Source organism: Varanus komodoensis, unplaced genomic scaffold (assembly GCF_004798865.1).
Source record: "Varanus komodoensis strain SLA01 unplaced genomic scaffold, ASM479886v1 scaffold34_3, whole genome shotgun sequence".
Taxonomy (NCBI): Eukaryota; Metazoa; Chordata; class Lepidosauria; order Squamata; family Varanidae; genus Varanus; species Varanus komodoensis.
The window spans coordinates 1,327,803-1,354,603 of NW_025335855.1; the positions used below are offsets into that span (position 1 = coordinate 1,327,803).

Genomic DNA, 26,801 nt, shown 5'->3' on the forward strand with positions numbered 1-26,801 from the left:
TGGGGCGAGCGGCGGGGCCGGGCGCGGGCGCTGCGGGGCCTTCCGGGCCGCCGGGGGAGCAGCGGCGCGGCCGCGGGTGGCGTCGTCCGGGCGGCCCCCGCCGGGCCCGCGGAGGCGCGTGGAGAGGGAGGCCTTCTCGCTCCCGCTGGGCGCCCTGTCTCGGCTGGGCGTGCGGAGCCCCGGCGCGGCCCCCGGCGCCCTTTCGCCCGCCCCCGCCCCCGCCATGGCTGTCCCAGGCGCCGGGTGAAATGCCCCTTAGCCGAGGCGCTCTTTCTGGGACCCGCACCAGGCAGGTCACTGCCACGATCTGCACACTGCAGCCGAGAATCGGTCGCGCAGGGCAGCTAATGAGTGCGACGCGGAGAAGGGATTCGAACTAAAGATTTCCTCATTTATAGGGCAGTGCAGGTCTGTGCATTAATGTTACTATGGGAAAATGTAAGTTTTTTCTTGCGGTAAGCACATGAATTCATTATATCATACACATCGGTTTACATACTGAAGTGCTTGAGAGTGTGAATTCAAGTCCAATGAGAAAACCAGGAGGAATTTAGGGGAAACACGTTTGTTCCAAGAACAGAAATTGAACCATTTTGGATTCTGGAATTTTTCTTTTAAAATGATTAATAAAATACTGCAGGCAAAGTTTTTATATGTTGTTACTCCCTAAATGATTTCTAAAAACTAAGAAGTGTTGGTAGAAAAATTAGTTATATAACATTTCTGGAAATAATGAAAGGATCATTGAATGTTTTTGGTACATTCTTTCTGTATGATTCCCAGCACACACAGTTCATTCGTTCCTTTTAAAAAAGATTGCTATAATGGATTTCTTGCTGGTAGGCACGACTTCGCGACTAACAACAACAACAACAACAACCACAACCCAGGGATGCTCCAAGGCAGGCATGACAGATGCTGTCACTGGAGATCACTTTTCAAAGCAATCAAAAATAAGATGTTCATGGAAATATTTGCAAAAGGAAATAAGGTACATAATAACAGAAATACTATCTTCAGATAATAGGTAGAGATTGCTTAATGGTTCTTAAAATTAAACAAGGCTGGCTTACCATTCCTAAGCAAAGTCTTTCCCAACTAAATACAATTCTGATAGCCTTTCCTGCAGATCAGTTTTCCCTGAGCTCTACGGCAGGAACCGGAATCCCCTAAACTTCCTTAGAAAGAGGGACTGTCTTCTCCTACCTCCACTTCTTCCTGCTCCTTTTGGAGTCTAGGATGATTCTGCTATTTCCATGATGATTTGCTGAAGTTTCCTTGGGTCAGACATAAAATAGGAACCTAAAATGTATATGCATAACATGTTTTGTTCATAAAATTGTGAAGTCTTGTATATAAAATTTAAAAATATAGCTTGGTTCATGAAGTCAATAATTACAAATCTATTGCGTTTTCTTCTACAAGTTTTCAATTGCAATTTTAAAGTTTTTAATTTTTCAATCAAAATAATGTTGCAATCATGCATAGCATAACTTGCGTCCCTGAAGCAGCCTTCCGCCAGCATGGTGCCTTCCAGATGTTTTGGGCCACGAGGCCTAGCATCTCTGCGCACTGGATCAGCAGTTTGGTACTGATGGAAGCCAAAATCCAATGCATCCCCTGGGCAACAGGCTGGCGAGGGCTTTCCCAAGGCAACAAAACGGTCCACAAAGAGTGCTAAAATATGCAGATTTGTCAATATTCTGCCAAATCTCACATTTTCCCACGGCTTCAACATTCGTGGAAATTTTGTATCTCTAATTAGAGAGGCAGCATCTGTCCTGTGCGGAACGACGCTGCACCGCCTTTTCCACGTTGCAGGAAGCACCTCAGAGGTGCTCAAGGCACGCGCGGCAGGCTGTCCCGTCTCCCCCTAGCTGTGGGCGCGAGTCTCGCCTTGCGGATTGGCTGTCCCTTTTACTGGGTGGGGGTTGCAGCCCTGGAGGCGCCTGATGTAAACCCCGAAGGTGCGGTTTACACACAGGCAAGTGCGTGGCATGGCAGGGTGTGATTCTAGTTTGGTGCTCTGGGCAAAAGCTGGGGTAGCACAAGCGTGTCGAAAGATGCCGGAGTTGCCTTTGCTCTGTCAGCAAAGGCCGTTCACTGGGGCGTCCAGGGCCGTGCCAGCCCCAAAGCCCCCCGATGTGGGCACCATCCAGAGTTGCAGAGCTGCGTTGTCGCTACCTAAATCAGCTGCTCTGGAAAGGCCTGTTAGAGGCTGGCAGCGATCGCTTCCGGTCAGGAGGTCTGACTGGGCTTTCTGGGGCCCTGCAGTGGGGCTGCCTAAAGAGGAGCCTCTGCCACGTGCCGCCCCACCGCCCTCTGCCAGCTCCTGGATCTGTAACTTCCATTTCCCAACAGCCATCTGGAGGAGCAGCTCTCGGACACACTTGGCACCCCCTGCTTTTTTCAGGCTCTGAGCATGTGTTTTCACGACTGTAGCCAAGCGATGCTGATGCTCCCAGTAACCATAGCAACACGAACCCTGTTCCAGCCTCCGAGGGCATCAGTTGAAATGCGCGGCCCTCGCGTGCTCCTCCGGGGTTGGGCTCACGTCCCGCTGCCTGGACTCAGGCGTGGTGGCGTCCCGCCACCCCGGGCCCCGCTGAGACGCCGCTGCAACTGGGGCTGATGTGCTGAGAGCGGCAGAGAGTGGCTCCTCCAACACGCCTGCACTGACTCGCTCACGAACGCTTTTGGCTCGCTAGCAGGAAGGTGAGCCATGAGTTGTAGGTGGCCCGACAGGTGTGCTTCCCGTGACGCGGGCGCTGTCTCCAGGGGGCTACTTCTTACCTCGCCGCGCAGTCCCCCGCCGCCTTCCCCCTTGCGCCACTCGTGACGGTTGGCGTGGCGGGCGCAGGGCAGGGCTCGGGGGATGGAGGCCTCTTCCCTGGAGGCCTTGGGCTGCTCGGCCTTGCTGGGAAGCTCGGGGTTGGCGCCACCTGCTCCGGGCAAGAGGCCGCGAGGGCCGTGTGGCTGAAGAGCCGGGGCGGCCGGTGCCCTTGCGGAGGGAGAGGCAGCCTGGTAGTGCACACCCGTCGCGTGTCGAGCTGGGTCGAGAGGAGAGTGACGCGTGCCTCGCCCGCTGCCGGGAGCAGGCTGTGTCACGGAGCGGCCGTCTATGCGACTGCCAGGCTAGAGGGTGCCTGCCGGCCCAGCCAGATGCAAAGGCAGCAGCTCAGCAGCACATCAGAGATAGAGCGCCCCTGCCCAGGGAGGCTTTGCCAGTGGTCCACCGCGTCCTCCCGCCGCTGTTCACGGACCAGGGCCCGCTTCTCTCCCCTTCACCTCCGGCAGGTCCCCACCTGCAGACAGATCCCTCGCACATCCCTGAATGAGCTTGGCTAAGAGCTGTGTGCGAACTTCAGGAAAAGCAGATCAGTTGCCACAGAAGGATTCATTTAGAAGTGGCCTTTCCGTTCCACCTGTTCAGATGCCGAATGTGGTTCAGGCCCACAGTTCCATCGCATTATAGGAGAGGAACGTCTAATAGCTTCTAATTCCCAGCATCCGCCTTGCGGCCATTGAGAAGCCATGTGCGCAGGGACATGTGCCTCAGGAGGGGCGGGGGGCTGTGGCCGGCTGGCCGGCATTACCCAGTGGGTGGATTTGGAGTCCCAGCTCTGGGGGCCTCCCGTGTCCAAGCCCTGCCCCGCAGCCAGAGACGAGGAAGAGGAGCGGGTGGGTGGCAGAGACTGGAGCTGAGGGTTTGCGCTGCGCCCACGCAGCACCCCAAGGGGCATTCTGGTATGCGGTCTTCTCCCTGAAGAGCCACCGACTGGGCATCACCAGAAGCCCCAGCTGGGTTCTGCCTCCAGGAATTTGGCAAGCACTGATTACAGAGCCAGTGCGACACTCAGCAGACATGGAGGAAGAGTGTGCTGAGCACGACAGACCCGTCAGAGACAAATGCTGGAAGGGTGATCGCTGACTGGGCAGAATGGGGTGACCCAGTTCCTCTTCCATCACATTCGCTCCCCGATAACAGTCGTCCGCCAGCCTGGACGGTGGGCTGGCGTCACTGATCCGCCTCGATAGGAGCTTCCATTAACGGAGTCTGCAGAGGGAGGGTAAAAGCCGCAGGCCGACCTAGCTCCCGAGCAGAGTCGTGGAGGCTCCCCTTTTCTCAGACTGGGGCTGGACTGCCCTCCTGCCAAGTAATCCAGGGGGCTGGTCCCTGTTGGGGCAGCCCCCTTCTCTGGCGTCAGTCACACTGGCCGGCCTGCTGGGCTCTTCGCGCTATCCAGACCTTCCCCTCAAGGGGTGGGGCTGGCGCCTGCGGGAAGGGCTCCTCAGATGTGCCACTTCTGCCCTGCCTGCTCGGGGTCTCTGCGGGCATCGGGGGGGTGGGGGGTGGGAGGAGCACTGGGCAGCTGGCCGGGTCTTCAGTCTTATGCAGCACAGCTGCACCGTTCTGCACACCTGTGCATTTAATTCAGGTCTGCTGGTGCATTTAATTCAGGTCAAGCATGTTTAAAGATACCAGTGTTAGCAGACCATCTTATACGAATGAGGTGTGGCTCTTCTAGGATATCTTTTCTGGGGACGGGTCCTTTGTGGGATTGGGATTGGGATTGGGTTGGGTGGCTTTTAGAAGGCCTCCTCCAACTCCATGAAGCGATTCAGGTCCCTCCCTGCAAATCTGACGCGGCGACGTGGCTCCAAGACCATCCAAGGGGGAAAAATGACTTCCCAGCCGGAAGGGGTTCACAGGGCGCTGCTGCAGGAGGGCTGGGCTGCTTCTCTGCTCTGGCGGCGCTGCTTGCCTTGAGTGCCTTAAGAGTCTGATCTCTTCAGGACGGTGAGGAAATCCAGCCCAACTTGTTCAAGATGTAGCCAGATTTTGCAAGTGATGGACAAACGAGGGATGCAAGGACGGTTTGTGAAAGTAGTCCTGGCTTATTTCTGGTAGCAAGAAGCCGTCCTGATCCCAGGGCTGGCAGAGAGAGCTGTTTCTGGGTCAGCTGCCTAGTGGGAAGGAGGTCAGACGCGGCTCTGGACTGCGCGGTGCTCTGGGATCGCTCGTGGGGCGGGCCGCCTGGTGTCCAGAGTAGTGACTGGCCTCCGTTTTCTTATAGTCAAAGAGTGTTAAACTTGGTTGCTGTCTCTTCAGCTGAGTTTCTCACTCACATTCATCTAGGACAGGATGTGTGTCAACTGCTGTAAGTAGGAAAAATGACTCCAGCCCCTCGCAGTCTCAGCCCTCCCGCTCCTGAGGGAGCGTTCCAGCCGATCGTATCCTTGAATGTGTAGCAGTGGAGAGGAGGAAACCACCAGTGAGTAGATACTGTTTGCAGGAGGAGGTCGTGTAGTGCAGCAATTAACTGAAGCTGCCCGGATGGGTTTGGCCAGCAGAGCGGCTGCCGAGAGAGCATTGCTTGCTCCAGTTCCCTCTTTTGCTCCGTGCGTATGCTCAGTTACTGCATATACTTTCTTTGAGTCCTCTTTACCCCATACTTATTCTTCTCTCGCTTTTTCCTCTTAAAAATGGCAAGTGATGCTTCTGATGCGATCTGCTTTTGCAAGTGTGAATTGGCAGGAATTGCTTAGCGCCTGTTACTACAGATTTCCTCACCCGGCTTTCTCTTTCGCCTCCGCCTAGGTCGAGCTGGGAGCTTCCCGACTTGAGAGAAGGACGCGTAAAAGCCATCAGTGACTCTGATGGAGTGAGCTACCCTTGGTATGGAAACACCACGGAGACCGTGACCCTGACTGGCCCCACCAACAAGGTGTCCAGGTTCTCCGTCAGTATGAACGACAACTTCTACCCTAGTGTGACCTGGGCTGTCCCTGTGAGTGACAGCAATGTGCCCCTGCTGACTAGGATCAAGCGGGATCAGAGCTTTACCACGTGGCTGGTAGCCATGAATATGACCACCAAGGAAAAAATAATCTTGCAGACAATAAAATGGAGGATGCGAGTGGACATTGAGGTTGATCCCATGCAGCTCCTGGGCAAGCGAGCTCGGCTGGTGGGCAGGACTCAGCAGGAGCAGCCCAAAATCCTGAGCAGGATGGAGCCCATCCCGCCAAATGCACTGGTGAAACCCAATGCCAACGATGCCCAGGTCCTCATGTGGAGGCCCAAGAGGGGCCTGCCTTTGGTAGTGATACCACCCAAATAGGGGGCGTCCTCGCCCACTGGCACACGTCACCTGAGCCAGAGCAGAGCTCTTGCGTTCACCTGCTTTGTGCAGCGGCAAGTGGGGAGGGAGTCCTTCGAGACAGTGTTACTGGGGATGCCGACGCTGTGCCACGCCAGAGGAGCTGGGAAGAAGCACTCGCGTTGCTCCACCCCTCAGGAATGTTCCCGTGGGAAAAGAGGCTTTCACCCCGGAACAACGTAGATCCAGAATACGTTTTCCAGTGCCTGTGGCTAATGATGCATCCTAGCCAACTACGTGTCGTTACGGAGGCCACTCTTACCAGATATTCCATGGACTCCTGGTAGGTTGGCCACTCTCTGGTGGGATCAGAAAAAGAGGGATGGCATATTACTACAACATGATACCTATGCATTTTTGATTGATAATCAGAGTGATCATACTGCTCATCAGAATGGGAAGGATGTTTGTGGAGGGGAAACGATCATTCTGCCTGGTCAGCTGAGAGCTCTGAGAAAGAGCCCTGGTGGCTGCTGGGAACTGTCCGTGGTGCTGAAGGGAAGCACAACTGGACCTGCGAAGCATCTCATCCACTCTTCCTCTTTCTGAGGAGAATTTATTTGGACTGATGGAGTTAAGACCTTTTGCATGTTTTCCTGTGTGCTTCAAGTAAATGCAACTGTAGGAGTTTGCCATAGCCTCCCATGCTCTGGGTGAAATCCAAGGTCAACCAACCTTAGCATTTAAGGAATGCTCGGTTTCTATGTGCTACCCCAGCTCTGGTTTCAGTACAAGCAAAATTAAGCCGCCAAACACGGTCTGCACATATAGCATGTTTCTCTAAAAGGGGAGGGGGCGAGTGACTGAGTGTCGCTGGCCTCAGAGGGTGATTGCGGGAAAATGTTAAAAAACAGGCTGGGTCCGTTGCTGCCTGGCACTCTGTCCCAGGAGGAGTCCGGCTCTCATGGAGGATGGGCTGTGGGGTATGCTGGAGACCCACATATCTCCATGCTCTCCTTGGCGGTGATGCATTTGCGCATGGTTGGAGGAAAGGGGGCTTGGGGAGGAGGAGCACTCCTGCGCAAAATGCCGCCCCCTGGGCTGCCAGCTGAACCCCCCCCCCGACTGCGAGGGAGCCCTTCCCCAAAATCCCCTTCATTGTTTCTGCATTTCCCTGCATTGAGAAGGTCTGCACGGTTGCTTCCTTTCCCTCGCATCTTCTCAAGCATTCGTAGAGCCATACAGCAGGAGCATCTCTGCTCATTGTGGAAATTACGCCATAGCTGGAAGGAGAGAGTACCTGGGGATGTTAACCTGTGAGGTTTTCAGGGATGTGCTGTCAGCTTGTCTTCCTGTGTCGTGCGGACCCTCGCGTGGCATTGCTACGGGATGCCCGGAGAAGGGAAGGCGCGCTTGGCTGCAGCTCCAGGCTTTGCTGTGGGTCTCGACAGGGCGAGCAGCGCTTGGGCGGCCTGGTGAGCAAATGGCTCTGTGGAAAAGCGCAGCGCTCTGCTCTTCGCCTCCGTCTGAGAGTAACAGAAGGGCATGGCCCTTTGAATAGAAATCGCTGCATGCAGGTGTAGAGGAGAGACGTACAGGTGGCAGGGCTTCGTGATGCGATGCCATTTCCGGGAGCTCGGCCTGTGCGGCACCCCAGGGAGCCCCCACGAGCATTATGCACTTGGCGTGCTGGTGGCACTGCACGCTGCCCTTCTTACACGAGCGGGGACTGGCCCTCCGGAAGAAGGCGAGCAGTTGGCCTGCTCCCTGCGTCTCACTACCTGTGCAGAGCTCCGACACGAGTTGGTTGGATTGGCGGTCATTCTTGGTTCTTACCATCCTCCAGATCAGCCGTTGGCTTGACAATGGAAGCTTTCTGTTGGTGCTGCAGGAGTTCAGTCTTCTAATGGGGAGAAACCTTGTAGGGTCACTAAAAGGCTGCCGAGTGTTTGGGATTGCTTGGCTGCCAGGGCAAAAAGCTTCAGGCCCTTCTTAATGCATTCACACTAGTTCCGGGCAGTGTCTTGGACACCGAGCCGCCTTAAGGTCAGCCTCACAACACGCTCTGGTCGTTGCCGGGCAGTTGCCTTTCCCCTGCCATGCACCCCCCCCCCGCCCCCGGAGCCTTGGTGCTCTCGCTCACAGATACCGCTTTGGCGTGGCCCACCTGGCGCCTGATCTTGCTTACTGTTGCAGGGGCCGCTGCGTCTCCAAGTCCCAGCAGGCGTGCTCCCCCCGGAAGATGACTGAAGCAATGCATGAGAAGTGCTCCTGTTACTACGCATTATTAAGTGATGGGTCTGTAAGGACATACACAGGGCAGGCGTGGCCGGAAGCGCTCGGCGACCCCGATCAGCTGCCCGCCAGACCTTCAGAGCCTGCCGAGCAGGAACTGAGGGAGGCTTGGCCTGAACGCCTTGCTGTGGCCCAGCTGGAAATGCTACGCCAAGTCGGCACCCGCACATTTAAAGCAAGCGGGCCAGCTGCAGGTGCTTATGGATTTTCCCCTGGGAAGTCACTCCAACTATTAGACTTCCATAGAAGGCCTGATAACAACCAACCGTTGCGACAAACCTTTGGTAGAGCAATCTGCATGTGCAGTGTGTGGCTTCTGTTCCACTGATGTCATTCGTTCCTTTGTTTGTTCATTCGCTCGTTCATTTGTTTATTTATATTATTTATGATCTATTTTTTATTACATTGGTTTAGAACTACAAAATAAAATAAAAAAGAAGGCTGTCAGAAGTGCAAAGATTTAAAATACATAGAAACATAGAAGCAGAGCGAGTCTGAACGGACCTGCTGGGCCATCTGGTCTGACCCCCGGCTCCAGCCGGCTCCTCTCATGCAATCCCCAGCATGTGTTGGTCCAGTCTTTCCTTGGTGCCCCGCCACCTCCTGTGGAAGCCCATTCCGTAACGTAGGGGCCCTGACCCTCAGGAAGCACTTCCTGGCATCCCACCCACCTGAAGCCCGGTTCCTTGAACTTTGCCCCATTGGACCATGTCCTGCCCTCACTGCCGGGGAGAGCAGCTCACGATGCTCTGGAAGGCGAGCATAAGCCCTTTGTGGGTATGAAACCCAGCATGGAAAAGCCAAATTCCTTCTAAGGGACAGACAGAAAGTTTCCTTGTTTTGTCCAGTTACTAGTGTTTTAAAGAAAATAACATGGAACATTTCTATATTATTCATTCATTCTGTATTTATTTATTTATGTATTTATTCATTCATTCTGTATTTATTTATTCATTCTGTATTTATTTATTCATTCATTCATTCATTCTGCATTCATTCATTCATTCATTCTGTATTATTTATTTAGTGCATGTCCCACCTTTTCTCCTTTAAGGAACTCAAGGCAGCTTACATAACCCTCCTCCTCTCAGTTTTATCTTCATAACAACAACCCTGTGAGGGAGGTTGGGCTGAGATCTGTGGCTGGCCCCGGGAGCACCATGGTTGAGCAAAGGCCGGAACAGGGGCCACCCCTCTCCCAGGCCCACACGCGCCCCCCACTGCACCACTCTGGCGCCCTATTAGCACAATAGTTGGGAAATGTTCCAGCTGTCACTAAAAATAATTGGATCAAGAGTGAAGGAAGGGAAACAATCCATTCTGAATTCATCTGGAACATTTCTCCCAGACTTAGATGGATTGCTGGGACTTGAAATGTCTTAGGTTGATGAGCTGAGCTCTTTGGATGCCTCTCCGAGAAGCTGAGCTAGAGGCAGGTACCCGCCCAGGCAGCACTTCCTGGGCCTCCCGGTGTGCCTGCGAACTACCCTGATTCTGCAGCAGGTTCTGCCAGGTGGCCGGACGTGCAGGCCGGAGGCGGGAATCCGGCTAGACTGCGGCTTCTTGGTGGGCTGTTCCTTAGATGGCTCAGAGCGCGTCCAGACCTCCGAGTTAAGTAGTGCCTCTTGCAAATTCCCAGCTCCAAATCTGCGCTGAGGCAGAGACGTCCAGCCCCTCAGAGGAAGCTGTCGGGTTTCCTCCCTTGACAAGGGAGCGTTTTGCCTTCCCGCTGATGCCCGGCTCCGAGTGGCCTTTGGCAGCTCTGATGCAGCTGGGCGAGGGGGGGCCCCAGAGGATGCCCTCTGCGTGCCGCCCCCACCTCATCCATGCCAGTGCCACCTCCCGCTGGGGACCCTCCCGTGTGTTCAGTCGCTTCTTTCCCGCTTCCCTTCCTGCAACAAATTCTTGAAGGAGTCCAAGACGACGTTGCCACAAAATGCCTTTTGCCTGCTCATTCTAGGCATCTCCCATCTGAAAGGATCCTGCCAGAGGACAAGCAGCAAAGCCTGATTCTACATTGGGCAGGTTTTCATTTCAAGACTGCATGAGCTAGAAACCTCTCTGGGCATTACAACCCCCAGTGCAAGCTTTGCGGTTAGACAGGACGATGCGGTGGCGTTTGGCTGGGTGACGAAGCACCACCCGCCACCTGCCGTAGGACAGGAGGACGGTGGCAGCCGGCTGCTTCCCCCCCTCTGCTGGCGCCTGTTGCATCCCTGAGGCGGCGGCGGCGGCAGGCACTGGTGCCTTTGGAAACGTTGCCTTCCCTGCTTCTGCCCTCGGCCTGGGAGGAGGTGCAGGGGCAGAGGCGCTGCCGGCTGCGGCACTGCGGCCTTCCCCTGTTCTGTGGGCCGGGTTTGGCTCAACACACCTTGCTGGATCCCCTTTGCAGCTGGTGGCTGGGCTGCTGCCCTGTGACTTGGAGACTGAGCCCGCAAGGGCCTGCCCTCGGAACAAGGGAGGGGACTCCACTGGGATCACTGTGCTGCCAAGTGCAGGGAAAGGGACCCAGAGCAGGCCCAGTTGCAGAGAGGCTCTCATCTCCTGAAGGGCCCAGCATCTTTATTCTCAGGGAAGAACAACAGGCCAGGTGAGCGGGAGGGGGAGCCCCCCCCCCCCAGCTTGCGGAACAGGGTCGACGACTTCCCCAGCATCCGGCGTCCTTTTCTGCGCATCGACTTTCTCTCCTGGGCCCTGGCACCACCGCCGTGAAGGAGGCCGCGTGGCTTCCCAGCACGGGGACTTCTGGTGCAGCAGGCCAGGCTGGCTGGTGGCAGGACGGACCGCAAGCCCCTCCTGGCCTCTCTCTGCGCCTGCAGCCAGCAGCTTGACTCCCGGGTCCCCGGCTGTCCGGGCAGGCACGTGGCACACCTCTTCTGGAGCCTCCGGAGCAGCTCCTTGATGCTCCCTGGCATGTGGGCATCCCAGCAGAGGGGCCTCGGCCTTTTCTGCATCCCCGCCAGATGCGGTCCCCCCCCAAGGGAGCAGCCCTTCCAAACGGCATCCTGCACACCAGGTGCTGCTGCTTGTTTTACTGGACGCCCCCATTTTCAATCCCCCGGGCAACCCGTTGAGTGCAAGAAGCCTTTCCAGTGACGCTGGGGTGCTTCCACTGGAACAGGATGGCCACACGCGGGGCGGCTGGGCAGGGCGAGCACCCTCCTCTAGGCGGCTTCCTGTCTGAAGCGTCCACCTTGCCTTCCGTTCTCCCTTTGCAGCACGATTAGCTGCTTGGAGCAGACGTCCTGCTTAAGCCTGGGAAGGGAGGAGGCGAGCGTGGCATCTGTCCCTTCAGCCCACTGTTCTCCTCATCTGTGCCCCTCCGACACCCTCCCCCGTCCTCACTTGGGATGTTTTGTTTCTACTCACATTGTAGATGCTACCAGTTTCTAGAGATGTTGAATGGAACTGGAGCATGTAGAAGTCATTTTGGGGAGGGAAAATCAGTATTCTGCCATTAGAAAAAGCCTGGAAGGAAAGAAACGAGAGGAACGTTGGTTTTGCAGAGTGCCTTAAAACAACACTGACTTGAACGGTTGGGTGGGGATCTTCGCTCTTTATTTCTGGATTTTACAAAAGCTCCATCAACATTGCATTCCACTTCTCTGGAATGTTAAGAAATGGTTAAATACATGATGTATTGCAAACAGAAGAGTGCTGCTTTTTTTGTGGGGGGGGGGGGGGGGGGGGCGGTGGGGTAGTTATAAAGCTCTGGATTCGACTTCAGTCCGTGCCACAGCCAGCCAAAGGACTGGCCAGGTGAGTCGCTCCGGGGGCCTCCCAGCTTCTCTGCCCTTCTCCTGATTAACTCAGTTCTGCGGCATCCCGGGACCCTTTGGCTTCTGACTCAGCATCCAACCTGCACGTGCTCCCAGAGCTGCCCTCTTGGCTTGGTTTTTTACATTTCAGGTTGCTGTTTCCCCCATGATACAGGTTTTAAGGGTAAAGGACACACGCTGCATAGGAACCAGTCAAGATTTTTTTAAATGCTTAAGAAAATGAAAATTTCACAAAACGAATTGTGACGCAGGCTCAACCATTTTTTGCAAGGCAAGAGAAGAATCCGTAAGCTGGCGTGTGACTGTGCAGGCACAGGTGTGTGGGGGGGGGGGCGCTTTGTCCCCGGCCGGGCCGTGGGCAATCGGGCGAGTGCGATTTCTGCAAGCACCTTCATGCGGGCTCAGCGGCAACGGCCGGCCATCCAGGGCGTTTCCGAGGCCCCCGACGCAGTCCTGCTGCCGGGGGGAAACCGCACGGCCGACAAGAGGCCACGGCAGGCACCGCGTGGATCCATCGTGCTGCAGATGGGCTACGTGCCCGGCAAGTGTGCGGCGGCTCCGCCCGGCCAGGCACGGGCGATCTGGGACTGGGCAGTGCATGCCTGACGGGCGGGACAGCTGGCCGGGCGAGTGAGCGAGTGCCGTGCTCCGGCCGCAGCGTTGGGGGTGGAAGGCAGCATGACCCCGGGCTGCCCAAGCAGGCGCCACCCAGATCAGCGTCTGGACGCCGTGCAGACTGGGCCCAGCCCTGCCCTCTGAAGCATGCAGCTGCCACTGCGCCAGCTCAGCTGGGCTCCGCAGCCTCGGTCCGGGAGCGAGGTCCCCTCCAAGCCCACCTCGAACGACCTGAACGGGCCCTTTCCTGGGGAACACGTGACTCGTGCGGAGGGGAGCCCCGCTTTGTCCCTCCCCCACAGCACCCGACCCAGCGAGGTCCCCCACGGAGCGGCCTGGGGGAGGTTTCGGGCAGAGCAGAGGAAGGGCTCTCTGCGCAGCCCATGGCCTTCACTGCTGCTGGAAGTGGTGGCGGCGCCAGCCTGGACCGCTTGCAAGAGCAATGGGCGGCTCCTCGAGGGAGGCGGCTACCAGTGGCCACGAGGCCTGCTGCTGCGGCGTCCTCCTTCCCGGGGTGGCCTGCCTGCCTGTGCACGGCGGTGGCCGAGGAGCCGGGCAGGAGCTCCCGCACACTTCCCACCCGGGCACCCGGAGGGCAGCTGGTTTGCGCTGTGTGCACGGAGTGCCAGGCCGGGTGGCACCTCGGGCTGAGCCAGCAGGACTCCTCTGGTGCCTGGACCACGGGCTCTCTTGCCCAGGGAGGTCCAACTGGCCGTTCGCTGCTCGACTGATGTGGTTTTGAGTGGCTTGGCTAGTCCTAACCACAGACTTATCACAGGTTTGTGAGGTTGCTTTTGTATGCTGCTGCTGCTGCGTATCTCCTCAGAGGGCTTTGTTTCCAATCCCCGGATTATCTTTGCTGCCCTCTTCTGACCCCTTTCCAGCATGTCTGCATCTTTGTGGTGCCCAGAACTGGATGCAGAACTCCAGAGGAGACCTAACCAGCACCGAGTAGAGGGGAACTAGTACCTCACGTGATTTGGAAATGCTACTTCTATTATTGCAGCACAAAATAGCATTTGCCCCTGTAGTAGCCACATCACATTGTTGACTCGTATTCAGCTTGAGACACGATTCCAAGATGCTTCTCACTCGCCGAGCTGCTAGCGGGGCCGTTGGCTCCCTTCTCCGAGGTGCAGCACTTGGCATTTGCCCTGCTGAATTCCATCCAGTGGTTCTCAGCCCAGCTCTCCACCCTACCAGGACCACCTTGAATCTTCTGCCAGGGTATTCGCCACCCCACCCTGTTCTGTGTCAACTGCAAATTTGATAAGCGCCCCCACACTTCATCTAAATCTAATAAAAATGTTGCAGAGTCCTGGGCCCAGCACTGAGCCCTGCAGTACCCCAATGTTCCCTCGCCCCAGTCTGAGAAAGTGCCATTGATGAGCACTCTTTGGATCCAAGTCTGTAATCCACTGTGGATCCACCTGAGAGTTTGTCCGTCTAGCCCCCTTCGAGCTAGTTTGCTCATCGCAGTATCGTGGGGCACTTTGTTGGGCACTTGGCTTGAAGTCAAGACAGATGGTGCCCACAGCATTCGCACAATCCACCAGGGAGGCTACCCAATTAAAAAAAAAAAAAAAAAAGGATTAATTTGGCTCTCAAGAAATCCATGTTGACTTCTAGTAACCACTGCATTGTTTTCAGATGGTGCTTGCGGTCTGCAGGTGTTTCCAGATCGACCGATGCCAGGCTGGCTGGCCTGGAGCTCCCAGGTTGTTCCTTTTCCCTTTCTTGGCGACAGGGAGAACACCAGCCCCTCTCCAGCCAAGTGGCACTTCCCCGTCCCCCATGATTTCTCAAGGATGATGGAAAGTGTTTCCGAGTGGTTCCTCCACCAGCTCCTTTATGAGTGAGTTCACTGGGCTGGGAGATCTGAACTCATCCCACCCAGTTGGATGGTCCTTGACGACGCCTGTCAATCCTGAGCTTCCATCCTGCTTCTGCAGGTTGTATCTGACACACCAAGACTAGCTGCAGTCCTGCTAGCACAACCAAAGTTTTTAAAAGACCAGCGTGATGGGGTGCTTCCTGCTGAACTGGGCCCAGGAGATCTGGCTTCTAATCGGCTTGGGCCCTCCTTGGCCATGGATGACTCTGGGCCGGCCACTCCCTCTCAGCACTGTTGCTATGAGGGCGAAACGGAGCTATGCCAGCCGCCGGGCATTCCTCACGGGAGAAAAAAGGTAGGATTTCAATGCAATGTAACAAGAGCAAACTTTTCATGTCACCTTTATTAAGATCACATATTGAAAGCAATGGCCGTGGAAAGAGCACAGACCTCCCCGAGTTCTCCCGCCCCGCCATGCACAGCATCTGCCCTGGAGGAAGAGGCCCCTGGGCTGGCGGGCAAAGCAGGAGGGCCCTGGGCAACTCTCCTCCCCTCTCCTCTTCAGTGGCCGAGGGGACTGCCAGCCGTGCAGCGTGACAGATCGGCGTGTCTGGCTGAAGCCGGGGCAGGCAGTTCAGGGGCGGGGGCGGAATCATGACCGTTCAGCCTCGGCTTGCCAATCCGCAGAGGTCAGCCCCAAAACAGAGGAGGAACAGCCTTCTCCCACAGGCCTCGCATCAGCTGAATGGCAGCTTCAGGAGGGAGGACGGGCCCCGGCCCCGGGAGCCAGCTGCGTGCGCAAGCACCCCGCTTGCCACCCCTCGCGCAGCACCTGCAGCGACGGTGCCCCCGGACCCCCTCCCAGTGCTCAGCAGTGCGCGGCATCGGCCCCTCAGCCCAAGGCCACACAGCCCAGCTCCCTGGCTGCACGCCTGGCTGGGGTGCAGCTCAGCCCCTCTGGCATTTTGCACTACCCAGAGACACGCAGCCGTTCCGGGGCAAGGCCACCAGCGGGTCACCCGGCTCCTGGCCGGCTCAGGAACGCCAGGAAGGCAGAGCGTCTCATGACCAGTGTGCGGAGCCCCAGGAAAGGCCCGTCCAGGCAGCACTCTGGACGGGTGCAGCCTGGCTGTCGCCAAGCCAGGGCCGGGGGCCACGAGGCAGGGCAGCTCTCAGACGCCGATTCATGGCAGTGCGGGGGGGGGGGGGGGGGGGCAGCAGCACCGTGGTGCATCTCCAGTGCGTCGGCCGCTCCTCTTCCAGGCTGCCTCTGACAGTTCCCTAGTCAGACTAAACAAACGGTGCGCGCACTTGGCAGCAGCAGGTGCGCGAGGAAGCGTGGCCCACCCCGCCCAGCAGCCTCGGCAGCGAGCGCACGCCTGAGAGCGAGGCCCTCCCGGCCCCTGCGCGCTGCCTCCTCCCCGGCCCCGGCACAGGCCCAGCAGTCCGCCCGGCCGTGCTGCCACAGGCCCACCCGGCTCTCTTGCCCGGGTGAGACCCGGAACACCTCCGTGCCCGGGCGGAAGGGGCCTCCTCCTCCTCCGCGCCCGCGGGAGCTCGCAGCAGAGCCGCTGCAGGAGGCAACGCTCCCCCAGCAGACGGAGGGCGAGTCACGGCGCTCCGCAGGGAATTGTGGCCTTAAGCGTAGGGTGGGCTCGAGCGGTTGCAGCACGGGGGGGGGGGGGGGGGGGGGGGGCCCCCCCCCCGGGCCCCGGGCGGGGGGGCGGGGGCGGGGGCCCCCGCGCCCCCCGGGGGGGGGGGGGGGGGGGCGGGGCGGGGCGGGGGGTGGGGGGCTTAGGGGGGGGGGGGGCGCGGGGGGGGGCGGGGGGGGGGGGGGGGGGCGGCAGCGGGGCCTCCCCACGAGCGCACGGTCAGTGCGGCCGGCTGCTGGACTCCGAGCGCCGTCGGTGGCGGGGGGCGGCGTGGCCGTTCGGGCAGCCGCTGGGCTGGCGCTTGCTGGGGCCGCCGCTCAGGATGTCCTGGATGTGCTGCACGATCAGGTTGATGGCGACTGCGGGGAGAGGAGGAGGAAGCCTTGTCCACAGCGATCCCAACACGCCGCCGCAGCCTCGCTCCACCAGGGTGGGCTGCACTGCTGGGGCTGCCTGGCGGCCCCTGCCCCCACGCCCCCCCCAGCGGCTCACCCCACGCTCTGCCAGCGCTTGTTCATTCTCCCACCACATCGCAGCACCCAAAAGCTCCCTTCTTCCCTTACTGCAGCTTCCTTACCCAGCTATTTGCTAGTGGAAAAGGGGCGACATTTCTGGCCCCGCAGATGGCGGCAGGCTGCAACGCCTATCGTTCTCCACTATTAGCAAAGCTGCCTCGGACTAGCGGGAGAACCATCCCATAGTGGGAGGGCTTCCTGACTCTGGAAGTCAAACTGGCTTCAAGTTCCAGGTGGAAACTTTTCTCCCAGCAACACACTTCACGTCTAGTTGTGGCTGCCCAGCGTGAGGAAACGGAGTAGGGGGCATTCTCCAGAGCTGGGCTGAGCCGAGCCAGGCAGAAAGCCCTTGTGCACACCTGCCACAATCACTGCGCTGCTCTCCAGCTTCCAAAACCAAAGCTCTCGTACCACTGCCACCCCAATCCACCTGCTCTACGAACAGCCACGGGAGCCAAATGCACTTCTTGCATTTGGAGGGCAAGCCACAAGAAAAAGAAAAAGAAAAAGAAAAAGCGAAGGCTTCCTGGACTTCAAGGGCTCTGATTTAAGGACAACAGTTAATGGGCTGGCCACCCTTTCTGAGTCCGTCAGACAGCTGTGGGCAAGACTAGGCCCGGAAGCACCTTTGGGCCGAGCCGCAAGGGGTGCCCTAGAAGCAGGAAGCCCCCTTCTGTAGCACTGCAAAACCGCACTCGGCTTAAGCACCTCCAGAGGAGGATTCCTCTCCCCCAGGAAAATCCGCTCCTTTGCCTTGTAATTTGAGAGCCTTGGTTTAGGTCCCACTCTCTGAAGGAAGAGAAAAAAAATGCTCCACTGGCTCTGAGACGGCCCTCCAAATTTTGCTATCGCTTCCAATCCTCCTCCCCACACCGCCCTCAGCCCCTCCTCATGCAGCTCGGTCTCTGGGCCCCTCGCCACTGCCGCCTTCCCTGGCCGTGTCCTGCTTGACCACGTCCTCTTCAACTCCCTGCAGGGGGCACGGCCTCTTCTCTAACACCTCCGAGCCAAGTTCAGTCCTCCAACTTTATGAGGCTTGACAGGCAGCATTTAAGGAGGGCAACTGATGGAGTGAGGCTGAGCATGTCGAACCATCAGATGTCAAGTCCTCATGCCAGCAAGAACAAGTCGCATCCACTGGCTTAAAAACGCTTGCCTTCTGCACCACATCCAGTTATTCCCTCCTTCCGTGCAAGGATCCAGGAGCACAGTCAGCTCAGAGGGATCACAGCCTCCACCTCTGAATGCTCTACCTCCCCGCTTGGTGCATCTACTCACCGAGATTATCCACTCCCCTTGGGATAATCACATCCGCGTACTTCTTGGTCTGCCAGAAAGACAGGGAGGGAGGGACGCTGTCACACAAGTAGTTGCCCAGCCCTCTACTTTGGGAGAGGCAGCCGAGGGCTCTCCCCGGCTCCCTCCTCTCCCCAGTGGGTGAGTCGCTACTCACAGGCAAGCAGAATTCTTCAAAGGCTGGCTTGACAAAGGCGATATACTGCAGTAAGATTTGCTCGAGGTCCCTGCCTCGCTCGCTGATGTCACGGAGAACTGCGGGGAGGAGAGACCAGGGGCAGGTGAGCGACAGCCGGGCGGCCAGCGCAGGGCTGGGGCCAGGCCCACGCAGGGTCCCGAGCAGCCTGGGCTTTCCTCCTGGCCCGAGGAAGGCTCCAGCCCCAGAGGGAGGCCCGGGGAGGGGGTGTCCTGTGCAGAGGCGGGCTGGGAGCCTGACACGCTGAGGAGGGGACCCGGGTACGCACAGTGGCCAAGCACAGCCGAGCCGGGGGAGGCTGGAGGGGGGCTCGCCCCATGTGAGGCGAGTGTGGTGCCCACGCCGGCTCAGTCAGAGGGCTCCGAGGCAGGAAGCCTCCCCATGCCAACCGCTGGGATGCGGCAGTCGGGGAGCGCCTCGCTGCAATCCTGACGGCTCCCCGTGGCTGGCCACCACGGGAACAGAACGTGGCCAAGGAGGCCTCCGGTCTGGCCCGGCCTCGGGGCTCTCGCGGCCTTCTGGAGCTGGGACACCCACACTCAGCAGAGGCTTTGACGTCCCTCCCTGGCCCACATCATCTGACTGTACCGTGGATCTGCCTGTGCAGCAAAGCCCCGGCACCTTTCTGGCAGGCCTTCCACAGTCCGGAGCCACTTCTGGAGAAAGGTGAGTTGGGAGCAGAAGGAAGCAAGGATGGTGGGAGGGAGGCTCCATATTCATGTGTGCCATCGCTGTTCCTGGCAGCAGAAGGGGCCGGCTGTGTGCCAAGAAAGCCAGCACAGACGGCCACCCCCTCCACAGCCTGGGGGGCCTTTCCAAGCACCCTGCACCAGGTGCATGCTGCCCACCCGAGCGGGCAGCAGCGGCTCCGGCAGATCGGCCGCCTGCGCTTTTGACTTGCACAAGAAGAGCGCTGAACAAGCTTTGGCTGTTGGTGGCACATACATGAATAAGTAAGGGGCAAATCTGACAAATGGTGACTCAGGGTCATGCCAGCTGGGAAGCCCTGCATGAAATGCTGGAGGCAGCTGGCAACAGCATCCATGCGGAAAACTTGGAGGGTCCAAGAATATGGGCCTTGGCCAGGGTCAAAGGAAATCATGATAAATCTGTAGGAAAGTGGCTGCCATTTATTAACTTTTTCAGACTTATTCACGCACTTCTCAGTGTGCAAACCTGTTTTCAACGTTTGACTTCATTCTTTTTTTAATTCCTTAACCTTTGTCCTCTTCCTGTGTGCTGCCCCACAGCTACACATGAGCAGGGCGTAAGGAGACCCTAGCGGCCTTCTGCGTGGCCCAGCTGGCACAAGCCACGTGTAGCCGAAGTCTGCCACCTCCCCCGTTTTTCCTCCTGGGACTGGCTGGGAGAAAGAGCCCCCCCCCCCCGCCCCCGGCAGGAGGGGACAGTCCAGAGCGTACCCCTGCGGGACAGCCGGGTATCTGCATCTGTGTCCACAAAGAGCTTCATCTGGAAAAGGTCCCGCACCTCCTGGTTGTAGAAGGCCAGGATGCCCTCAAAGAGCACGACATCAGCAGGATACACAGTCACGGTCTCCTCTTTGCTGTTAAGACGCACAGGAAAGATTCCAGTGTAGATACAAACTCCAAAAAGCAGTTCTGACAAAACACGGATGTATAGATTTTGCGAAATCCAGGAGATCTTCAGATACTGTTTGTTCCACCATCAATTCATTGATGGAATCGGATGCTTTTAATTCCATCATCTATTAACTGATAGAATCAGATTTGCACAAATCCATTCGTACGCATTTGTGAAAATTCATACTGATCCCACTCACCAAATATACAGTTCCCCCAGAGTACACATTTTTATATTTAATCTTTGTGGAGAAATGCATATTTTTGATTGGGTGGTGGTAATTTTCTATGATTACATTTGCATATAATTATGGAAAGTAGAGCAACTGGGCAAGAAGTGCACACAATCTGTCCAATTTAAGAAAAGCCAATCCATTACAAAATCCATGGCTAAGAGTTATTAGAAAGTGAACACAAAGATTTGAGTCCATTGTGGACTTACTATTTTTAGTAAGTTAGTCCCTTGTTTTGAAAGTGGGGTCAATTTAGTTTTACTCTATTTAACCTACTTTGGAAGGAGGGAGAAGCAATTATATAACAAATAAAACAACATGTAGTAGACTGTTCCTCTGTTCCCAAACCCGATAAATCCCCAGACACTCCATCTGCCAAGAAAGAATGAGGCTGTCGCATCTGACCAGCCCAATTCCAAGAAGAGGGAAAGATGAGTACAGTAGCATAATCTGGTTTCCACTCTCCATCAGTCAGAGCTTGGAGTACCACGAATTGCAAGCCAGCATCTCTCTAGTGATCTAAGATGTTCCAGGGATGAAATCTACTGTTTTAGACAGACAGACAAAAAATTGTGTAGAACTCCCGAATCTGACCTACGACGCCGGCCCCCCCGGGTCTTCCGCTGCGTCTCGAGAGGGTGCCGCGTGGAGCGGCGTCTGCGGCACGCCTGCTGCCGCTCGCAGGAGGAAGCCGCCTTGCGGGGGTGCATCTGCGTGGCTGCCAAGGGCTTACCCTGGGGAGAGAGCAAGGAAGGAAAGACGCGGACTCACCGAGAGTGGGAGACAAAGTCGTACACAGGGATCTGCACCGTCTTCCCCTCCACGATCTCCCTGATGGTCTGGACAATCAGCTCATTGTCAAAGGCATCTGCGGGGAGGAGGCAGAAAGGATGGAATGGCTCCGGCTCCCGCCATGGAAGAGCCCCGGCACTGAGGCAGACTTCTCGGCCCGCAAGCCCCGTTCCGATAGCTGAGCCAAGCACCGCAGTCCCAAGCCTGCCGCTCCTGCCACACCAGGCAGCTGTGGCCGGGGCAGCTCCATGCCCCCTCCTCTGCAGCAAGGGGGCCTGCCAAGGGAGCCGCTGCGCCTGGAGCCCGCCGGAGCAGCAGCGGAAGCCAGGCTGGCCCCACAGGGTGGGGGGGCTCCATGTGCCTCAGTTACGCCCGCCCACCCTGCTGCCCTGAAGCCTGGGAGGAGGCAGAGATCGCTGGCGAGCGGCAGTGCCTCCCACCAGCGCCAGGCACAGGGGCAGGCCCTGCCAGCAGGAGCCAAACCGTGCCGGCTGGTGAATCGGGTTGTGCCACCGAGCGCTCACATCGTTTCCGTCTGGTACTATCAGACTTGCACCGAAGGCCCTCCCGCTGCGCTGGGAAGCTTGCTGGATGGGCAGGAGTGGCGGGGCCTGCCTGGCTTAGCCTCGCACGCCAGCGAGCGCCTTCCCCAGGGAGCTCTGGGCTCATCAGGGCCTGATCTTGAGGAGGATTCCCAGGGAGGCTTTCTGCTGATTTCCCCAGCTGCGGCCTTTGCAGGTTGTCATTTTGGCTCTGTTTCAGATTTCTAAATTTTTAAAATGCTTTTTGACACCGTACTTTTGTTCCGGTTTTATATTTGTTGTGGATCAGGTCCTGCTCTAAGGCCATTAATGACACCCACAGTCTACAAGCTCAGGGAAGGACTTCATATGCTCATGGGGAAGCCCAGGGGGCGGCCCACTGTTTCCCCCTTGAGAAAGGCAGGCTGTTGCACAACGACCTTCCAGATTCCCAAGTTTCCTTCTGGGTAGCGGAAGCTGAGGCTGAAGAATCGTGGCGATCCCTTCCCAGCCTCCGTGACGCGTACCTGGGTGATCAAAGTTGAACTGGCCCTTGAGAGCTCTGGCCTTCTGCTCCGTGGTGAGAACACGGTAGAAGCTGTCCTGGCTCAGAATGACAACCTGCTTCTGACGATGGTCTACTTCATTTTGTCCCAGCAGTTGGACTATTTTGGCACAGACAGACGACTGCAAAAGATTCAAAGAAGAGAGAGTAAGCAGCAGAGAGTCTGGCCCTGACAGAAAACGCGAAATTTTGCACCAGGCGGAAGGGCTGGCGACCCTCCACCCCATCTGCCCGTCTCTGTGGGGACTCCGTTGGAAAATGAACGAGCTCACATCTGCGCTAAGTGCCAGGTGTGTGCCAAGGGGGCGCCAACCTACGCAGGCAAGTAGCACCATTTGATGGGGGCCGATGCAACGGGGACCTTTCCCAAGGAACTCACAGCCCCAGCTGCTGCCAGCACATTTCCTCTTTGGCAGTAAGCTGCATTTTCACCCGTTATCATGGCCTTTGCATTCCATGTCATCGATTTTAATCTGTATTTTCTATGTTTATCTTTATTATTGTTTATGATCGCACTGTGAGCCACCCAGAGAGCCTTCTGGCTATGGGGCATGATACCAATGAAATAAATTCATCCGTTCATTTAATTTCATTCTCTTTCCTTCCAAATCATCACAGCAGCTAATGCTGCTCCCACAGAGGGAAAGGAATGACTCTGGTTCTGGCCGAGCTTGGGATCCAGCAAATCCAGCAGCCCTTTCCCCGATCTTGCCCCCCACCCAGGACAGGACACTGGCATCCCTCCTTCCCCAGAACACCCCCAGCCCCCTTCCGAGGCTGCATTTGCTGCCTTGGAGCCGGAGCGGCTCGTTCCACTCCTGCAGCATCAAGGCCGGAGCCCGGGGCACCACCCTCCGCAGCCCCGATCAGCCCTCCCAAGCTCGCCCTGCCACCTTCCCTTTCTCTGCCGCTGTGATTTAACACTCCCCACCCTCTCTCTCTTTCTCCCCTTCCATCTCCAGCCTTTAAAAAAACCCTTGACAGGGATCAGGCTCCTTAATGGTATTCCTGGTTTTAATAAGCAGTTATATTATTGATGATTGAGTAGAAGGAATGTGCGGCTGCACTGTTGTCTTGTTGGGAGCCAAAAAGGGTATTGTTTGTTTGTGCTACTGATGTTGGTATTTCTTCTTTTGAATAGGCTTCCTTTCTTAATTTTTCTTTCACACTGAGGGGTTTTGGTTTGTTTTTTTCACTGCAAGGGTGTTGGAAACAATAATGGCATTATGAAATATGCTGTATCCATAACAAATTTTGATTTATTCTGCAATAGATTTTTTGTAGCAAAGATAAGATTTGTATGTGTACTAGGACAAACAGTAATTCCATTTTAAGCTGAATTCTCGGAATGTCAAGACTGCAGAATCTAATTAGAATGAAGAAAACACTTTCAAAAATGAAATATTATGGAAGTGATGTGGCTTTTTGCCTTTTGGGTTTCATTACAAGAAAAGCATCAAATGGCAGCAGATAAATGTCAGCTGACTAGCGATTGGGTGAGATGTCTATGCAATACACCCTGAAGCCAGGTTTGAGGAGGGAGTAACCTTAATCCATAAACAACTTTTGTTTTCAGTTCAGCAAACCATTATTGATCTTGATAGTCACCTTTCGTTCTGGTTGGAAAACATAATGGCTGGGCTGAGACATAACACTAAGCCACCTGGCATGGTCTGTCATGTCCTCTGACACCAGTGTTAATTCTGGGCGTAGGAGTGGGAAAACAGCATCAGAAATAAAGCTTCCAGGTGCTGCAGAGAGTAAATATTCTAGGAATGCAGGTATCTGCAGACCTTTTCAAACTCTGCCTGTAATTTTTCCCCCAATAATTGTGTCGTGCACATGGACTCAGAAGAGTGTTTGGCATGCGCACAAGAAGAGGAAACTTCCCATGAGAACCAGAGGGTTGGTGAAGATGCATTTCTGGTGCCAGCAGAACAAGCTTCACTCCCCAGCTGCACAGATGATGGGAATGAAAGCACAGGAGATAAGGAAATTCAGGGAGGTGTCAAAACAGAAGAGCATCCAGAGACCATTTGGGGGTTGATGAAGAAACAATCCCACCAGGTGGCGATTGGGAGTATGGGAATTTAGCTGATAATGAAGCTGTTAAGGATGCTTGTTCCGCAGCCGCACCAGCAGACTGGGACAAGTAGAATCGAGACTGACTGAGATGCAGGGAGAGGGGTCCCAACGCCCCACGTCCAGAGGGACGGCCCAGAAGGATACAAAGACACCACGTAAGTTGAACTTAATTAGAACGAGAGGACAATTTCCTAGCTTACATGACCGAAATTGTAGTACTGTGTAGAATAAAGGCTTTTGTAGCATCAACTGGAGTGATTGCTTTCGTTGGGAAGGCGCGCCAGGCTTCATTCAGCACATGCAGTATGTTCCATGGATGCTCATCAGCAGCACCGTGACTGCTGTATAGTGAACAAATTCTGGTTTCCTCATGGGGTGACTGATAAAGCCAACCCCCCATCCCAAGCACGTTGAAAAGGGCAACCGAGTGGCAACTCAGTTTACCCCAAGCATACCAAGAAGCCACTGATATCGAGCCAAGAAGAGCAGCGCTCCCTTCGATGCCACCCCACATTCTCCAGGCTGGTCTCTGGGCACAGGGGCTCTGACAGCCAGCCAGCCAGCCAGCCAGCCTGAGGCTGCACAGAGCTCTGCCCCAAGCATGCGGCCATGGCCACCTCTCCCAGGGAAGCCACAGACTTGCGTGAAGGTCAGAGAGAAGGGACCGGTGTGGAAGCCACTGCCCAAGCGAGCAAGAAACCTAAGCTCTCCCCCTACCGGCGCACTTCCATCATGGCTACTCAGAGGTAGCTCCCATTAAGCGCCGCAAGACATACTCTCAGGCAAGTGCGCTCAGGACGGCACCCTGCGCATGCACGTGTCCTGCAGTCACTTACCAGCGATAGCGCCTGGTGCATGCGGAAGGCGAGAGAGACCCTGCTTGATTTTTGCACTGAAACTGACATTTGTTTTCTTGTATTCAGGCTGGCTTGCATTAGAAAATGAGAGGAACGGGAGCAGGGAGAGGGTGTCGTGATACAGCATTTACACAAAAAGGAGACAGTTACTGCTTGCCCAGTTCAACTCTTAACAGCAAAGCTTTAACTGTAAGCCATGCAAAAATCATTATTTTGATTGCAAAAATCAGAAAAAGCGTTTGCTTTTCTATATGATGCAATGCAGTTTTTTAATACAGCACGTTGCTGCGTTAAGAGCTCCATAATTATTCAGTAAAGAAAATGGGGGACAGGCACTATTAAGCCTTTAGAAACTCAGGAAACGGTAATCCGTCTCATACTGGCCCCACACACCTGCAGAAGAGGCACACCAAGCAAGCCCCTACGGAGCACATAGCTAAAAAGCATCACCAAACAGGCTGGGACAGGATGAAGCCCAGAATCCAACCGGCTGCTTTGCCACAACTGCAACATGTCCCAAGCAGACTGCAGGAAGGCAGCTTCCTGCCAGCGAAAGAACGACCCTGATGGCCAAGAGCCTTCCCTGCCATCTTTCCCATTGTGAGTCTGAAGATGGTTTTGCAAACTCATCCCCAGCTTCACAAGATCCCAAGAAGTGCTGGCTATTTTAACGACGCAGTGGGACTGGACCAGGAATTTCATTCGGTCAGTTGTTACCAGCTCTAGCCACAGGAGAAGGCAAGGCGCCCTGAAGAAGGCAGTCAAGCCAGGGCAAGCCAAAGGCAACAGAAGAAAAGGAAGACCAACCGAGAGAGAGATCGAGTGACCCAAGAAGGAAGGCCCAGCCTTGAACTCAGTACAGCAAGGATGTCACTGACAGGCCATTTCACTCACAGGGCTGCCCCAAGTAGGAGATGACTTGACAGCACATCAGCACATGGACTACCGGGGCAGCGCGCAAGGCTCACAAGAGGCCACGGCCATCTTCCCACCCCTCCGAATGCACCCATGAAGCCCTGCTGTACGAACTGCTTGCTCTCATTTCCATCCCACTGAAGACCTGTCCACGGCTAAAGCAGGTACGATCGCTTCAGTCTTGCAGGAATGCGCAGTGAAATTGGCTGGGTGTGCTGACTGCAGCGAGCTGCGCCCACCTCCCCTGCCTTGCCGGCCACCAGGCAGAGGCAGCATCAGGAGTGCGCACACCTTCCCTTTGCAGCCTGGCCCTCAGTCGGCCACCTGCCACACCACCCACAGTCTATGGCATGTGCTGGAAAGAGCGGCAGAGCTCCTGAGGATCTCTTCTTTCTGAAATCAAGTGCCCCCTCCCCTGCTCATACATCCCTTCTTTATGAGCAGGGGCACCTTTGGGAGAGAGGGCACTTTAAACACACACACACACACTTCAGAACATGTGTCAATTAATTTGCTAACATCTGCATGGCCACTCCTCAACTCCTCCAGTCTTCTCAGCACCTCCAACCCCCCTGGCTGCCCCAGGCATGGGGAGGGGGCAGTAAGGCCAAAGCCTGAATGAAAGTCACAACCACAGCGCTGGGGGCCGGCTAGCGGAGAGAGAACGAGGGCGATCCAGAGACGCTCCCCGCAAGGCGCCCTTGGGGGCGACGCGATCCAGGCTCCCACTCTGCATATGCTCCCACGGCGCAGCCCGGAGCCCAGCTGCCGGGTCCAAGGACGCAGGACCGGCCCGCCGGCCGGCCAGCCCGCGCCACGCACCGGCGCCCCGGCCCCCCCCGCCCAGCGGCAGCCATGCGCGGGAGGGCGGCAGCGAAGCCTCCGGGGCGGCTCCGCGCGGTCAGCCCAGCCCAGCCGCACCGAAGCCCGACGTGGCGCCGCGGCC

The 26,801-nt window shown here is 56.4% G+C and overlaps 2 protein-coding genes across 2 annotated transcripts in view; one reads left to right on the forward strand and one right to left on the reverse strand.

The window, feature by feature from the left end:
• Positions 1 to 6,125, forward strand: part of FAM78B (family with sequence similarity 78 member B) — an 8,303-nt gene extending 2,178 nt beyond the window's left edge. Inside the window, exons 3-5 of the mRNA XM_044439389.1 lie at positions 1,878 to 1,967; positions 2,709 to 2,715; positions 5,603 to 6,125. Of these exons, the coding sequence (XP_044295324.1) occupies positions 1,878 to 1,967; positions 2,709 to 2,715; positions 5,603 to 6,125 (620 nt within the window). The remainder of the gene's footprint in view (positions 1 to 1,877; positions 1,968 to 2,708; positions 2,716 to 5,602) is intronic.
• A 10,356-nt stretch (positions 6,126 to 16,481) lies between these two features.
• Positions 16,482 to 24,940, reverse strand: UCK2 (uridine-cytidine kinase 2). Its single transcript, XM_044439390.1, has 7 exons — positions 24,920 to 24,940; positions 21,961 to 22,120; positions 20,892 to 20,988; positions 19,708 to 19,850; positions 18,248 to 18,345; positions 18,073 to 18,121; positions 16,482 to 16,638 (listed from the first exon to the last, which is right to left on the reverse strand). Exons 1-7 carry the CDS (start codon positions 24,938 to 24,940, stop codon positions 16,499 to 16,501), a joined length of 708 nt encoding a protein of 235 aa, XP_044295325.1. The 3' UTR covers positions 16,482 to 16,498.
• Positions 24,941 to 26,801: the final 1,861 nt, after the last annotated feature.